General features: G+C 39.4%; 1 protein-coding gene across 1 annotated transcript; it reads right to left on the minus strand.

Annotated features, from left to right (window-relative positions):
* Positions 1 to 398: 398 nt before the first annotated feature.
* Positions 399 to 16,503, minus strand: ABCG5 (ATP-binding cassette, sub-family G (WHITE), member 5). The gene is made up of 13 exons (XM_009880638.1): positions 16,385 to 16,503; positions 15,717 to 15,838; positions 15,130 to 15,266; positions 14,812 to 14,910; positions 13,699 to 13,831; positions 12,102 to 12,241; positions 10,820 to 10,949; positions 8,173 to 8,386; positions 7,701 to 7,906; positions 6,659 to 6,797; positions 3,636 to 3,821; positions 1,841 to 1,953; positions 399 to 595 (listed from the first exon to the last, which is right to left on the minus strand). The coding sequence occupies exons 1-13, from the start codon at positions 16,501 to 16,503 to the stop codon at positions 399 to 401; spliced, it is 1,935 nt and encodes a 644-aa protein (XP_009878940.1).
* Between the last annotated feature and the right edge of the window lie 106 nt (positions 16,504 to 16,609).

A 16,609-nucleotide genomic window follows, 5' to 3' on the forward strand; every position in this document is an offset into this window, starting at 1 on the left:
TTAAAATACAAGATCTACTAGCTCTTACACCTTTCTGCTTATTAACGGTAATGGTTAAAAACCAAAATAGTGTGGAAAAAAAATTAGAGCACCATCACTACATTGTTAAAAATTGACAGCAACAGCTGACTAAATTAAATTCAAAAAGTATTTTAAAACGTAATACCATTGATTATGGCTGATTTGGGAGTGGGGTGGGAATACCAGAAGACATTCTCACTCTTAAGAGAACATTGTCATTCAAGATGGAAAATACCCAGTTAGAAACAAACATGAGAAAATGAATGTGTTTATATATGTATAATCACTTAAATTCTATCTAAAATCCATCAATTTAAGCCTTCAGCCATAATCAGGTTAAAAGTGTATTGTTAGACATTGTTAGCACTGCTACTGTTTTATTGCCTGCCAATAATTCTCTCTCTTATTTTGAAGCTCAGAATTGCTATAATGGCAAGTCCTGGTAGAAAAGCGTAGAGTATTAAGAAATCGATTGTGAACCGGGACAATGCACCAGGAAAGTTTTTTTCAATGAACTGAACGCCTTGAGAGAAAATACACGCAGCATTACTTGCAGTGGAACTGTTCGATCCACCTGTCAAAAGAAAAAATTAATTTCTTAAGTAGGTGAATCACTAAAATTAAAAGTCAGGCTTTAGTATCCAGCTCATGCGTTTAATACACCTAGCCCTAATGGTATTTTAATGATGAACTATACCCGCAGCAGTATTTCCCATCATTTTGGAATAAGAACAGACAAGCCATATGTTTCTGCAGTTAATCTATGCCATATTTTTTGAAGAGAAGAATAAAAGGTCACTAGGAGCTTTCTGGTTTGTTCTTGTCACACAAAGAAGGTTTATGGCTTTTCAGATACGTTATCTGGAGGGGCCTCAAGAAGCAAGTTGCCCAATGTGGTAGACTTGCAGAATTCATATTTGTTGAGCGCTTCCAAAATTCAAGAAACGGAGACTGTCTGAAGGGCACATGAAAAATCAGCTGTTTATGATTACTACCAAAATCATGGATTCATTTTCTAACATGTGCAACGTGCTGTAGGTGACCCTGCTCTGGCAGGGGGGTTGGACTAGATGATCTCCAGAGGTCCCTTCCAACCCTGACCATTCTGTGATTTGCCGTCTATGCTCTTGTAATAAAGAGGGACAGGAGAGTTTAAGGGATAAAGAATATATAGCCTTGGAGAGGAGCACAGACACCTGGCTACAAAGCCCAAAATATCTTAGGGTAGGTCCAAAGCTGTAAGTTTCACCACCACTGATGTCTGTTAGCTACTAACCCCGCCAACCTGACTGATTCTCACGTTTTGCCAGCGGCCTGGCTCACAGCCTGACAGATCCAAGCTGCTCACTATATGCCATGGTAACATATTCGAACTGAAGCCTCACTAGTATGAGAGGAAACATCTGGGCAGGTGTTACCTGTCAGCGCTCCCTGCACTGATGTTTGATCTCACCTTGTGCAATGCTGTTGATCTTCTATTTGTGTAACACTGCTCTGATAAGCATATCACAGGCTGCAAAGTTGCCCTTCCAAAAGGCCCCCCAAGAGGGGGTAAAAGAACAGATGAAGAAGAGAAAGATGGAAAACGGAAAGAATGAGAAATGGTTGGGGAAAAAAAAAAGAGTCAAACTTTTGCCTAGCTTGCTGATACGGCATTATAGTAAGTCTTTACTAATTAATAAGCTTTTTTTAACAACTCACAAGTTATCTTTAACTTATCAAGATACCTTTATTGTATGTAGAAGGAAAATAGGCATCGACATCTCATTAAAATTATTTACAATGGACTTAAAGGCCTTTTTTTTTTTTGACCACTTACCACAGGTGAAGTTTAAGCCATAAAATTCATTGACTATGAGAACCTCACTGCTGTATTTTTGAAAAGTAAGATAACTGAGAATTTTAAAAGGTGTCGGCATTTCTTCGATGGTCCTTAAAGAAACAGAGATGTTAAATTTACTTTTGCTACATTCCAAGAGCCAGTCGTACCCCAAATTAAAATAAGCTCTCATCTTTGGTCGTAGCCTGCTACAGAAACAGTTCTCAGCTGTACCTGTAGGGTTTTCAAATATGAAGTCCATGTTAGTGCTAAATGAGGAGACGCCCACGAAGGCTGTCTCTGACTTTGGTACACTGTCATAATGTTCAGCCCTGAGTTGTTTCTGGTCACTCACAAATAATTCGATGAAGTTGTTTGCTATTCACATCGCAGTGATAATCTGAACATGACAAGACCCAATATAAACCTCAGCTGCAAAAACATGTTGCTTCCAAAGTAAGAAACCCGCCCACCCCCATCTTCAAAACTAAAAAAGGCTGAATATCAATTCACTGGAACAGTAACAACAATACAAAAATGAAGCAAAGAAGAATGAGAAGAGAAACGGAGTATGAAAATTTTCAAATAACATTATTCAACAAGACTGGGCAATTTCTGCACCTAAAATACTGCAAGGCTTTATAATTAAAGAAATCAACAGAAAAAACAGCAACCCAAGTGTCAATGCTATTTTTAATATCTTTCATTGCCTATGAAATTTAATCATCAAAGAGATTCACAATATTAATTAGCAATGGCTCTACTGTAAAATAAGGTTAGAAACCACTCTAATAGTTCTAAAAAGTTATCACAAAGGCATTAGATGATGGTAGCAGGAATACTCTCTTGTCACTACAAACATACATCTTCCTGAGATTAGGTAGGGACCAAATTAATTAGATATGAACTTAGATTTATTTGATAAGCAAGTATTAGCTGAGTTCTACTTTGAAGACATCATCAGCTTTGTGAAGACTCGTATGCTTTTCTTGAGGACAACTTGACATCATCTTTTGTTAGGCTTACGTCATTTTCACTGGGAAGATCTCAGGTGAGCACATCCTGTTTGCTCAACATGTCAAGAAACCTTTTTTTGACAATAATGTATTATGATGTTTCTCAAAAAATAGTAATTTCAATATTGACAAATCGAAGAGAAAAACTGTTCAAAGTTCGTGCAGTTGCAATGCAAAAACATTTATTTGCACAGTAATAGAGCAAGTGGATCATAATTTTCCCACATATTTACTACAGCACTTTGATATTTTTATGTAGTTCAGTCTACACAGGTAGAAAAAGTGTCTGAAAAGTTTAATGGCTAAACTGGAGAATAACACTAATATGACAATTGAGAACAACTTTTTTGTAAAACCATTAGTCCTAGTGTTTAATGTCTGATAAATTCCAGCAGTTAGTAAAAATTTTAAGAACATTTTTTTGGTAGGCTCCTTTAGTGAGGACAGCCTTTCACATCATAATGTTGGCATAAGTAAAAGAATTCAGCTGAGCTGATAGACACTAATTGCTCAGGGTTTTCTTTAATTTATTTGCAAAAAGTGAAAAAAAAAAGTTAATATCTTTATTGATATCTAAAGTTATTAAGTGTCTGTTTTGTGTGTTTAGTACAAGGTCCAACATGATTACGTATTTCTACCTCTGAAGGATAACAACTGCACTTTCTTTCCATTGCTACCTGTGCATCATTGTGCTTCTGCAATACTAACTCTTCATGACACACTTCTATAGGCAGATTATTTTAACAATAACACCATAACGAAATAAACCTTTTTCCTACCTTACTAGTCCAGTTCCCACTATCACACCTGCTGAATTAAGTAGCACCACTCCGCTTTGGACTATATTTGGGTTTTGAACCACGCCAAGTATAACAAGTGTTAGTAGTTCACCAATTATATGAGATGCTAAGACAACAGCAAAGAAAATCCCAAATCTGGAAGCATCGGGATACAACCCTGCAGTCCTGTACGAAAATGAGCAAAAGAACATTTACAAGACAGTGTTTTGGTACTAAACCCGGAACATAGATTTTAGTTTTGTTTTTATTTATCTTTTGCAATTACAGCTCATTAAGTGAACAATTTATGTCTTAACCCTTAGTATGTTGTTTGGAGCCTTAACACAAAGAAAAACCGCTCGATATCGTGGCATAAGTGCAGATATATTAGGTTTTCTCCACCTAGATTAAAGAGAGTTACGTAAAGATGCAATTGTGGTAGAAATCCGTGTTGTTTCAAGATAACCACTGAGGCTTTTAGAATTGCTTAAACTAACATCGTCCTCCTTTGAGAGTCTATGCAGTAGGAGTTATTTATGTAAGTCACATATTTAAAGAACGTCTTTATGCAGATAATTAACAGATGGAATTTTGTACTTCTGATACTGTGCATGCAAATGTAAAAATGAATATACTCAATTAAATGGAAGGCTAATTGAATTCACCACCCATGTGATTCATCCAAGTGCAATTTCCTCTACACTCCTGCACTCTTTAATACAACACACTGTTTCCAGCTTTTCCCTAGCAACTGAAGGATAAAAGTCACCCCCTTCCTAACCTGTACTAAACATTAAAAGTTAAGAAAGGCCAGCAATTGCTTGGCAAACTTAAGTCAGCTTTATAATGTATATGACAGATGACAAAACCTTTTCTTACATGGTGACATGCTACTTTTTCCAAAATACCCCATACCAAAATTGCCTCACGCTAGGTACAGACTGCATGCTTTGCTTAGCTAACAAGCAGCTATTCAACATTTTATTTCCTTTTTCATTGCTCAATGCAAGCCCTATGTCTTTTTTTTTAATCCACCATGTTTGAACGTATTCTTTAAATAGAAGTATTAATTTTCTTTCAGGTTTCCTGTAGCATTTTTTACATGTAATACCAAAATAATTTCTATTATAAATAGATGGGTGAACATTAACTCTTCTAGTATTAAACATTCAACAAGCTAGCGGGTATTTAACAACCATTAATCACAGATTGGTGCAGAAGGAACAGCTCTCCAAAGTCCTAGCATAAAAATATCATCTTCTCTGAAGTGCTCTAATACTTTACACAGAGCTATGTAGATACAGAGTGCTGTTGTAAGTCTGGGGTAGGAATAGAAAGAGAAGAAAACCTAAGAGAGAAGAAATATACTCTCTCAGAAGGGAGAATATTACAGCAATAGAATGGTAGAATAATATAAACTGTTGGAACATTTGCCAGGGCTATCTTTAGCTAGGAAAATCTGCAAAACCAGAGTATATTTACTTGATTGCAAAAGTGGCTGTGTTTGTTCTTGGCCAGAGCTGCCTTGTTTCTGAACAGGTAAGAGTTTGGGTCTGTCTGACCTTACAAACACAAATGCTGAGAGAAATGGCTTGTAAAAAGCCATACCAAAGGCTATCAAATCCTCTCCAAAAGTTAGTCCATCCAGAAAAGTTTAGTCCTGCACAGATACAACCTTCAAAATTTCAAAGAGAAACTGCTTGCCCTCAGAGGTCTAAGGGCACTATAAAATCTCTCTGACACATCACTGATGGCTTCCAAACAACCACAAGATAGCAAAGATTTGCAGACGCTAGTATCTGTAAATATTACCCATTAACCGGAACCACACTCTGTATGTTGATTGTGTTTGAAGCTACCAAAGCACAAGGGCAAAGTCTCTGCCCATGCAAATTTCCTGTTCGTTAAGGAGTGACAAACATCGGCTCAGGATCTTCAGCACCTCCACAAACTTTCCCTCCCTGAGCCTGAAAAGCTGCTTTCCAAACACAGTAGTCCAAGTGATTTGGTGCAGTTTTACTTCATCCACTTTCAAACTGCCCAAGGGCATCTTATTGTAGAGTAAGAGCACTAACATGCACAGCTACAGCAGAGTAGCTCCCGCACTTGATCTCTTTTAGAAGGCTCTATCCACCTACCATTTCTCAACAGCTAACCAGAGAACATGCATTCAGAACGCAAACCAAGCCTGCTACTCATTTGTACACATTTTACTGTAGACTGCCATCTGATTGTCACTTTACTATCAACTGTCACGTGAAAACAAAAATTTTTAGTGCACTACACACCTCTCCTTTCATAATTGGGACAGCAAAAAACACCAGAAGAAGATTGAAGGACAAAAATTGATCCTTATTACTTTGCTATTAGCTTACATAAGCAGCCATGGACTCTGTTGGAGATGAGAAATCAATGGAAGAGAAACAAAGAGCAGACTTATATGACAGATAAGGCAACATCCAGATGAAATATTTCATCATTCTGTTCTGAGGCACTACTTCACAATGATGTGAGGAAATGAATGTACTGAGGGGGGCAAAAAAGCAAGCTTTACAATCAAACCCCTTCTCCCACTATCAGAAATCCATTTTCTCCGGAGCATGGAAGAGAGAGATCCAGACCTCATCATATGCTGTAGCTAAACCCCAAATGTCCCAGGAAACATGAAGCTGTTGCTGTCACATACCTCCTGTTGTCTTCCTCACTTTTTTCCTCTTATTTCCTATCTTTCTAAATGTAATGTAAAATGGTACTTTCTGCTTTTAGTATGCCACAAGAATGATACATGTCCCAGGCCCATTAAAATTTCCTAAAAGTTTCCTAGAGAACTGGTAACTTAGTAAGTGTTTTAACCCTGCCTGAAAGAGAAGTGTTAAAATTGTGTCATCTTCCCTTAAGCTTTCTCTGGAATCACTCTGAGAGACAATAGCAGGAAGACATGCCAGGAGGCCTGTTGCTGACATGGGAATTGAAAGTGATAACAGAAAGAAAATAACAATCCAATAGATGGTACAAGTGCTTACCAGTATATAAAGGTGCTGAAAATTGCCACGCTGATGACACTGAAGGGCAGGAAATGTACTATATAAGCTAAAAGCATTTGCCACTTCTTGTACAAGCCATCTTTACTTTCCTGGTCACTGATAGCACGTAAAGGTGGGACTGGATTAAACATAGAAGAAATAAATTAAATCACTATTTAATAAAGAGACTGAGACTTGTTGCGAGCAAAAATGACCTGAAGCCCAGAGACAACTTTGAGAATATATCAGAAACATTCTGTATGAACCAGTCTGATGACTTTTTCTCCCACTATAAACTTAAAACATGCTCCCTACAGACTGCAAGATTTGGTAAGCTTAATGAAAAAGCCCTAACTGGGCAGCATGCAGGACAGCCTTCTCTTTTTGCAGATACAAATTAGACATGAAAAAAACTGCAGTGTCAGGATAATTTCTTGGGGTGCTCTGATCTCAAGGTGATGACCACAGTGTATGTTTCCTGCATGAGCAGAACAGTTTTTAGGGCTGTAAATAGAAACGACTATTGGTCTAGGTATGGCAGCTGTAAGAGAAACGCAGTCTCAGAAAAATATAACCATCACATAATACTCTTAAATCTAATTATGGTTAATTGTTGTCAAAGCTGTTTTGTATTTCCATCCTTTCCATGTCTTTGATTTTGATCTCACTTACGATGTTAACTACAGACTTAGACTTTGTCCTGCCTTTATAACGCTACACGTAGGCAAGCTAAGGGTTATTGCACAGTTCAGAATAAAGGCTCCATACACAGGCCAGCTGTAAAAGGGAGAGACGGGGTTCAGGCCATATTCCTTCACTAAACGCAGGTAACTCGGAGCCCCTCTGACAGGCTAATCTCCTGTGCTGCTAAGCTTCCTGTTGCTTCGCCTTTGAATTTCATGCTTCTATATCAGCTCTGACATTACCTAAAACCGTTAAGATCCTTTAAATGACTACCTTCAAAAAAGACTTTTTCTTATTTACACTTATTTATAGTGGCAGCAGTACCTGCTGCTGCACATAATACAGGATGGAAACTCACAAAGGGCAACAGCATTGAGCATCCCTGTGTAGGGGGGCGCACTCACGCACTGGTAGACAAGCCCCACACGGTCCTGCACAGCTCCTTTTACCAGGTCATTCCTTAGTCTGAGAAGGAAAAATGCTACAAACAAGCCAAATAACAGATTCTGAAGGAGACGCATGATGATGCCCATCTTATCTCTGGAAAAGTTTCTTGTTGTCCTCCTGATAATGAAACAAAACAATAACAATATACTTGTTAGCTATGACTGACCACATGTTGGTAGGGTATGTAGTTTTGAACAAATCTTACACACACAATGTCCACAAAGAGAGATATTAAAAAAAAAGACAGTGACAAGTACAGTGGTAGACCAAAAAACCAAGAAAGTGTATATACATATATCGGGGGAAAAACCTGAGAGATTAGTGGATAAGAAAAAAAAAAAATATTTTGCTTAAAAAAAGGAAGGAAAAAAAAAAAGTCTTACCGTAAAAGAATCCATAATTGGTAAAAGGCACTGGGTGAGTCTTTGTTTTTGAATGGTATTGGTGGCAGCTCTTTCATACACTTTGTTCTTTCAATGGCTGCCAGTACTTTGCTAAAGATCTCCGAGTTTTTGTAGGCTGATACAATTACCTGAACCCTACTGTAGGTTTCGAGTTCACGTTCCTTGCTTCGGGTGTCCACAGATGTCAGATCCACTGTAAATTTACAAAGTGTTTACTATATACACAATCACTTTCCCTTCTTACCTCTTCCCCTTTTTCAACTAACCTTTCCTTGTCTACCCTAAAATCTGCAAAAAAGAAAAGGTCCACTGAAAGCATTCAAGGTTTCTTTTACTCTTCCCTTCCGTTAGAAGCAGCATGAATGAGTAACTGCGCAGCCACACCACCTCTGTGGCCTCTGTAGGACCCTGAAGTTCGAGTCCTTTATTTGGAAAGGCAAGGACTGCGTGGTGTGCTGGTCAGACTTTCAGCGTTCTCCTTGCACAGCACAGAGCTGTGCCACTGGTGAAGCACTACTGCTGCCATGAGCAAGACAGAGCACCAGTTGAGGATGAACATTGATGAGGATGAAGAGATCATTTTCTGGTCACATATTTTTCAGGTTTTCAGGTAAATACTCGGACACAGCTCCCGGATTCCCCCTTGTTCTCTGCCTGCTCCTCCATAACCATGGGGCTTTATTTTTCAGTTAGTCTGAGATCATGCTGCAGAGACGCTGCTCTGACATACTTCTTTTTTAATGTGAAGTTAGAGGATGTTCAGCCGGCAAAATTCCCCTAGCAGGCAGAAAATATCACTTACTGCCATGGAACTTATGAAAGATAAATACTTCACAGAGTTAATGTTCCTTTCTAATAAATCCACCTATACCTGACCTAGGTATAGCTGTTCTTACAGGAATAGCTATTCTTACAGATTTTTATATTACTCTTCAACATCTGATAAGGTGTCTTTATCAGTTATTCCTAAGGTTTCTGTCATCCTTAGATTTCAGTTTTACTGTGTTATGCTCAACTTAATGCAAATTGAACAAAAGAAAAGAAACCCTTGTCCAAGATTCTTAATTTGTCCTCAAAACCTGAATTAAGCTTATGAATACTTCCCTGGTGTTCTGAAAGCTGGAATTCAGCAGAATTGTCTTTAACAGTAAACACATCCAAAATGAAGTCTTCGCTTTTGTAAATATGAACAACCGAAACAGACCCACTTTTTAAAACTTGGCCAGTGTGACTTGCTGGAAGTCACAGAGGAAATAAATGGCAATCAAGTGTGTTTTAAAAAAATTATAACACCGACTAGTAGGTAGACAAATAGCTAATGCATACAATGCATTTCTACTTTTTTTTTTAATAAACCCAACATGTGACATTTCAATAATATAATCCACACAATACATAGGATCTATTTTCCTCTGCTGTTGGTGTAAATGATATCAGAATCTGTCCCTTCATTCACATCATTAAATCACACAAAAAATATAAACTACCAATTTTCCAAAGACTAAATATTCTGATGATTCTTTGCTCTAAACTGTATTTTTTCCTTTTCTTGTCACATTCAAAGGTTGACATTTGAAGAATGCAGTACTCTCTTTACCAAGCTTTTTTAAAAAGTGGGTCTAAATCTCAAATCATCTATGCTTTTCAAGACTATTCAAATTCATAAAGGCAAAATTATCCTCACTGTCACACCAGTATTTTCAGCTTCATCCCATTCCAGCTTCATGTCAACAACCATCCTCTCTTCTTTCTGAGTTTAGGATGCCATCTAGACAATAGAAAATCACTGCCTCCTCTGAATGTGCCATGTTTCTGAATACAGCTTCTTGGACTGGTCAAATTCCCTGGTTAATGCTCAGCTAGTATCATCAGAAATCAGCTTACGTACTAGATTAAAAAAAAGATAAGTAGATATACACACACCCCTATGTATGTACATATATATACACACACAAACACATATATGTGTTCTTCAAACATGTGCCTGCACAGATCAGGTACACAGATGCCCTGCAGCAAAACCAAGCCTCATTTCCGAAATCTCAAGCTGGCACTTTTTTCGTCCTGAATTGGTAAAACAGCACTCTTCAGCTTTTGCCAACAGCTTGCTATCATCATGTCCTGAAGCATCCGTATGTTCTGCTCCAGTAGCTCACCTTGGTATTAACAACTCCCCAAACTTTGGGAAAGCGAAAACACAGTAGCTCTAGAAATTGATGCCTCAGTCATCCCATATTTATTCTACATCCTTCCCGCCAGGCAACAATACTCTTCAGTTGCTCGGCATCACATAGTCCATAAGAGCATGGGACTTTCCACAGTGTTGGGATCAAACTGATTTTCCAACATCCAGTGGACAGCCATAGGGAGATGCCATTCGGAACCCACAGGTTTCATGAAGTTGAGATTTCTTTTTTTATTGGTAGTTTACTCCTTTTGCTGTGTTTCAGACCTCCCCTTACACTGGCCCAGCTCTCACTTTTCTCTGAGCTGAGAATAATTACAAAGTTGGGGAAGAAATCAAACAGCTTTCTATCTCCAGGGAAAACTTTAATTTGGGGAAGAAATAAACTTGTTTGTCTAAAGGAAACCTGTATTTTTACTGAAACAACTCAGACCAACTTACCATAGAAGTCAAAAGGATTTGATTGCTCAGGACAAGAATAGCCGCAGTCACTAAAAAATGTGATCATTTCCATAGGATTCCCACAGAAAACCATTTCTCCAAAGCTCATGATGGCTATTTTGTCAAATAACTGTGGGGAGCAAATTAATATCTTAGCAATACACACCAAGAAGCAGCACATTCATTCTTGAGTACAGCTACTGTCTTGATAATAAAAATGCTTTGACAGGAAAAAGTTTTGACACATTCAAACTTCCTTAGTATATTTCTGTCAAAGGAAGTTTGTCCTTTGTATCACACCTCTTGGTGGTTATGCAAGATGAAATGTTTGTAAGCTCTTAAAACTAGTGGTTCTCAAAACTGTCAGAGACAGCAGCACAGAGAGGTGATCCACAAACAGAAATGGGAGCTGTGGACTTCTGACTTCACTTCTAATGCACCTTCACTTACTGACTGACTTCCTTTGGCGCTTAATAGCCCCGGTCTGTAAAATCCCCAAATTGTCAGGAAGATTATCCTGAAGTGCTTACGGACTGTAACAGCAATGTTCTTGAGGTGAACATTTGCCAGGGCAGGGTTCCCACCAGCTACGATCAATCCATATTCCCAAGGCACCGGGACTGCTTTCAGTCCAGAAAAGCACTGTCACTCCCCTCTGGCTTTATGACCACTTACACCCAATTCAGACGGCCAGGGAAGAGGTGCCTTGCGTTCACGTGGTGGGTGGTGTATGTGTCAGAAGAGCAAAGTGCAAAACAGTAATGGAAGGGAGAAATGCTCTCCCCGACACAAGCCCTGCAAGACAGGCCCACCCACCACCTGACCAAGGTGCACCCACGTCACTTGACACAGAGAGGAATACAAAAAGAAATAATTTTTTTCCATTCCATTCCAAATCATGGCTTTCTCTATCTCAAGTTGCAAGTGTTACTGAATTAGGAATATGTAAAGATAAAAAAGTTCTGGTTTTTACAGTGCCTGCACACATGGGGAATTTATATGGCTTCTCCCAGTGTTTTTGATTCGGGTAGCTGCATAACACAAAGGTTAGGCACGCAGTTAGTGTGCATACTATTTTGACAGGGCAATATGTGTCCCAAAGTGCCCTCTGACTGGCGGAAGGCCAGAGCTGTAAAGTTCAAGACAAGCCTGTATTTATACAGGGGGGGAGGAAGAGAGCCTTTGAAGGCAACTAGACTGGATCTTGTACTTTTATCCTGAAAAGAACCTAGGTACTAAAAAGCCTGGTAAAAAAAGGAAATAGTGAGCAGATATCATTTACCCTGAAGAGTTCTGAGCGAGGCTGGTGAATTGTAATAATCACAATCCTGCCTCTGTGTGCAAGCTCTGAGAGAAGCGAAACAATCTGGTTTGCAGTCAGGCAGTCCAGCCCTGTCGTTGGTTCATCAAGTAGCATGACCTCTGTGAAATGACAAGGAATAGCATTAAAACTCAGGTAAATGGGGAACAAATGTTATAGCTTCTGACTCTGAAGCTAATTCGGCAAATAGTACAGGAATTACTTTACATGCAAAATTCCATGTCTAAAACAGAGTATGCATAGATATTGCCATGATGTGATTTTTCAGTTTCAGTTAGCTTCAATGGTTCAGTTTCAATGACTAGCAATAAGGACATAAAAACCTACTGCAGGATCAGGGCATAGTAATTTTTTTCTAAGTTCAGGTAAAACCTGAAAATTATCAAAACATATTTGATGTATGCATCAGCTTCTAAGAACAATAATGATAAATTTCAGCATGTGTACAAATGTAGATATAATTGCCATAATTAGCTAAAAGTTATAATCTGAATTAAATCGATATATACACACAGAATTTGTCACAAACAAATTAAGAGTTGTTAAAATACAGCATATATAATTCCATAGATGAGAGAGGTAGGGGTTTTTTACTGCACTTTCTTCATGATATTATTGCACACGGAAGGGTAAAAGTTACCGTCAAATCCATTACTTTTACATAGATGAGATAGCACAGAAGAGGACAGTTCAACCTTGATCGGGATAAGGCAGGAAGAGCGCTTTCTCTATAGGTTTATCTACACAGAATTACTATAGTGTTTACTATAGAGTTTAGTGAACTTACTGAGCAATAAGTTCATCCAATGAACTCTCCAGGAGTCACCAGTACCAGTGATAAACCTCACTTTGCTATTTAAATGCTCTTTCCTGCCTGTAATGCAGTCCTAGGACATCTGCACCACTACAAGAACTCCAGCATCCAATAAACATGTGCTATACATTCACTCCATAAGATTTTGGCACCTTTAAGAAACTATCTCAAAACTGACAAAATTTATAGTGCTGTTTCCCACAGCTAATCCTTCTAGTTACTCTGCTTTGATTTTCATTCATCAGAAATTTTTTGGCTCTGGAATGTACATGGTGCTCACACATGCATGGCTCAGTGGTAGCTACTCCACTACAAGGCTCAATGCTTGCATATGTATGGCTCTAATGTGCTCAAAAAACTATAAATTAATGTGCCACAACCAACATTTCATACTTTCCCGATTTGAGGTAAAATAGAAACGATTTTCTGTTCAGCAATTTTACTTTGCAGCTAAGTATATACACGGGAAGGGCGAGCCCAGAAAGACTTAAAATGGATAAATGCAAGTCTAAACCTATGTTCAGTCCATAAGATTTTAAAATCGCCTACTTTCCAAGATCAACTAATAGATTAATGCCAGACCTGAGTTACTGCTCATCCTTTTCTGTCATTACTAGACTAGCTTTCGCTGAATTATAAAACACAAATGCTTTTGTATTTTAAAGTGGTTTATGGAGGCCCATGGTAGGAACACAAAGTGACACAGGTTTGTTTTATTTTGAAAATCCATGCAGTGGTACTTACTGGGATCTTGTAATAGCTGGGCTGCAATTGAAACACGACGCCTCTCACCCCCAGAAATTCCTACAAAAATACGGCTTCCAATTATTTTATCAGCAATGTGGCTGAGACTCAGCTCAGCCATAACCGCATCTACCTGAAAAATAATTACAGTTTAGAAAGACTAAACACAGCCCAACCCAGATATGTGTGTGCAAAATGAAAACGTTAAAGAAAAAAAAAAGACATAATTTTAAGCTATGGCTTTCCTATTATGCTGCCTGCATCCATTCGAGTTGGAAGGTATCTGGTCTCATTTCTATTTGATTATTTTTAATGTATTATTTCAATTACTATTTTTTAAATTTTATTTTCATGTATTCTGAAATGAGTACTATTTTAGTGTCAGTTGACATTAAGAGATGAAGAGCTCAGAGGTGGGACTAGGAGTTAAGGTATGAAGCATAATGTGCTGGTCTGGCTTCCAAATAAGGGAGCAGAAAGGCACATCAGTTCTGGGGAAGTATAAAATACTGTGTGGAAGACAGGTAAAGAGAGAAGACAGATAGCAAGAGCCTTTGGTTGGGAATATCCAATCTTTACTCTCAACAGAGGCCAGAGAGTCCTTTAATAGACCTGAAACACACCTATTTTATCAATAATATAGCTAGTAGGGGGCTTATTAGACCAGTGCTTTTCAGAGCTGTTCTGGTTAGTGAGAGATGTCCTACAGGAGCCAGAGTAGTGTCAAAGTCACCCCTGCTGTCCGTGAGGCTTGCCAGCACATATGGCCCTAAAAACCCCAGAGAACTGGGTTTCCCAGCTGGGGAGGGGGAAATGACCTCCGTACTAAGAGCAGCACCTCCTGCAGCAGTAACTGCTGCAGCTTTGGGCGGGAGAGTTTTGTCCCCACATAATGGTGATTCCCTGGGGCATCAGCACAAGACCCTTGCAGAGGCGGGGAGCACCAGAGAGCTTATGTCCTACTCCTCAGCAGGAGGATTTCTCCCCATTTGCAGAATGAAGATTACAAAACCTTATAAACGTAAAACACAGCCATGGATGGAAAGTGCTGCTGGTGAAAGCATTACATGACATCATGTCTGCCTTTCTGGTGGAAGACGATAAAATACAGACCTTCTTTTTGATGAAGTTGTTGGAGCATTTCTGAAGAGTTAGTAAGGCAGTGTAGGTCAGAGACTCCTGTATGGTGAGGAAGCTTAACAAAGTGTCACTCTGGAAAAAAGGTGAAGAGAGAGAAGCAGTTAGTCCTGTAGTAATTAAGATCTTGCCCCTGCTTGCACAACCTTCATTCATTCATACAATTTACTAACTGCTTTGTACTAAATTTACTAGTAAAATCACAGTCAGATTACATTACTCCATTACACTAGCAACTTTACTTTCTTTACATGAGAGAAAGCACAGTGCACAAAAATAAATGTAATAATCAACCTGTGGAACATAAGAGAAGCAATCTCTAAACTGTTCCCTCTTCAGCTGACGCCCGTTCACATACACTTCACCAAAGAAGTTGTCTTTATGTCCCAGTCTTCCTGATATTGCATCCAAAAGTGTTGTTTTCCCAGATCCTTTCAAACAAAAGAAATTAATCATGTGATGAGATTAATTTTATGATTTCGAGAGTGGTAGCCTCACTTGGATGGAGATGTATGAGAAGAAAGTGCTTTTTTTCTCAACAACATTAAAATAATAGGTCCTGAAAATGCAGCTAGTTAACGGGAAGTAAATGGAAAACCTAGAATGAGTCTAAATTAGCATGCAATTCATACAAATTCACACTTCATAGTGAAACATTTGGGTTTAGAAAGTAACCTTATCTTTTATTGAAGTTATAATTGTTAGTTAGATGACAGAAGACTGAACTCTGGAAACCAAGCACCAGAGTTTTACAAAGTGGAGGTTAAAACCAGCTGCAATTTCATTATTTAAAACACAGACCTCAGTCACATTCATGCCACTGAGGAATTCACTGGTATTAACTCTGATCTTATATCTTTTAAAGTACTGGAAAAACTTACCAGAATTTCCTAAAATCCCCATAATCTGGCCACTCTCTATGTGAAACGAAACATCTTTAAGTATTTGCCGGGTCCATTTTTTATGATATAAAGAAACGTTCCACCATGGGCCAACACGTTCTCTTGAAAAACAAACATCAAGAAAGATGAAATACAGAAGTTTTAAAAATTTTGCGTGAAGCAAGCGAATGGTTTGTAGCTATTTGCATGTGGGATGGGAGCCTGCAAGGATTTTAAAGTGTTGGAGGAAAAAAAATAAAATATCACCTCCCCTCCCCCCCTTCTCCCCAGCTTTAGCTTTTTAAATTTCAGCATTATCTGCAAGGTAACACGAAGTCTGAACAGATTTTTCAGAATGACTGCTAGGAGGGTTTTGTGGGAATGGGCACAGTCTTTGGAAATCTTCTCTAAAGCATGTCCTTCAGAGATGTGTGAAGAAGAACTGGTGAACCCCCTGGAGGAGAGCCCAGCTGGGCCTCCCTCAAGCCATGTACTCTACCCCCATGGCAGGCGGCCCAGTGCCATGAGGTGGGCGGCCTGGCAACGTCCCTCCTTCTTTACTGGGCCGAACCCACATCCCACCGGTCCCAGCCCCTCTCCCCTCGGTCCCTGGGGTCAGAGCAGCTCCCAGCAGGCAGGCCCTCGCCATGCCGCTTTCCTGGCCCTACCTGACGGTGTAGGAGACGCCCTGGACACTGATGCTGTCGGAGGGCTGTGCCCCGGCCTTCGCCTCCCCTCTCTGCCCGCCGCCGCTCCTCTCCAGGGTGGGAGACCCTCTGCTCGACATCCTCCGGTGCTGGGGCTCCGCAAGCTCCCTCCCTCCCTCAGGCTGCTGGCCAGGTGCCCGAGGCTGCCACCACCATGCCTCCCCCCGCCACCGGGCAGGGGCAGCT

Source organism: Charadrius vociferus, unplaced genomic scaffold, assembly GCF_000708025.1.
Source record: "Charadrius vociferus isolate BGI_N301 unplaced genomic scaffold, ASM70802v2 scaffold192, whole genome shotgun sequence".
Lineage (NCBI taxonomy): Eukaryota > Metazoa > Chordata > Aves > Charadriiformes > Charadriidae > Charadrius > Charadrius vociferus.

Coding starts and splice junctions, on each gene's coding strand:
- ABCG5 (XM_009880638.1), bottom strand. CDS start 16,503: ATGTCGAGCAGAGGGTCTCCCACCCTGGAGAGGAGCGGCGGCGGGCAG. Junction 8,387..10,819: donor AAATCCTTTTGACTTCTATG/GTAAGTTGGTCT, acceptor GTAAATTTACAG/TGGATCTGACATCTGTGGAC. Junction 6,798..7,700: donor GCTCAATGCTGTTGCCCTTT/GTGAGTTTCCAT, acceptor TGTTTAATCCAG/TCCCACCTTTACGTGCTATC.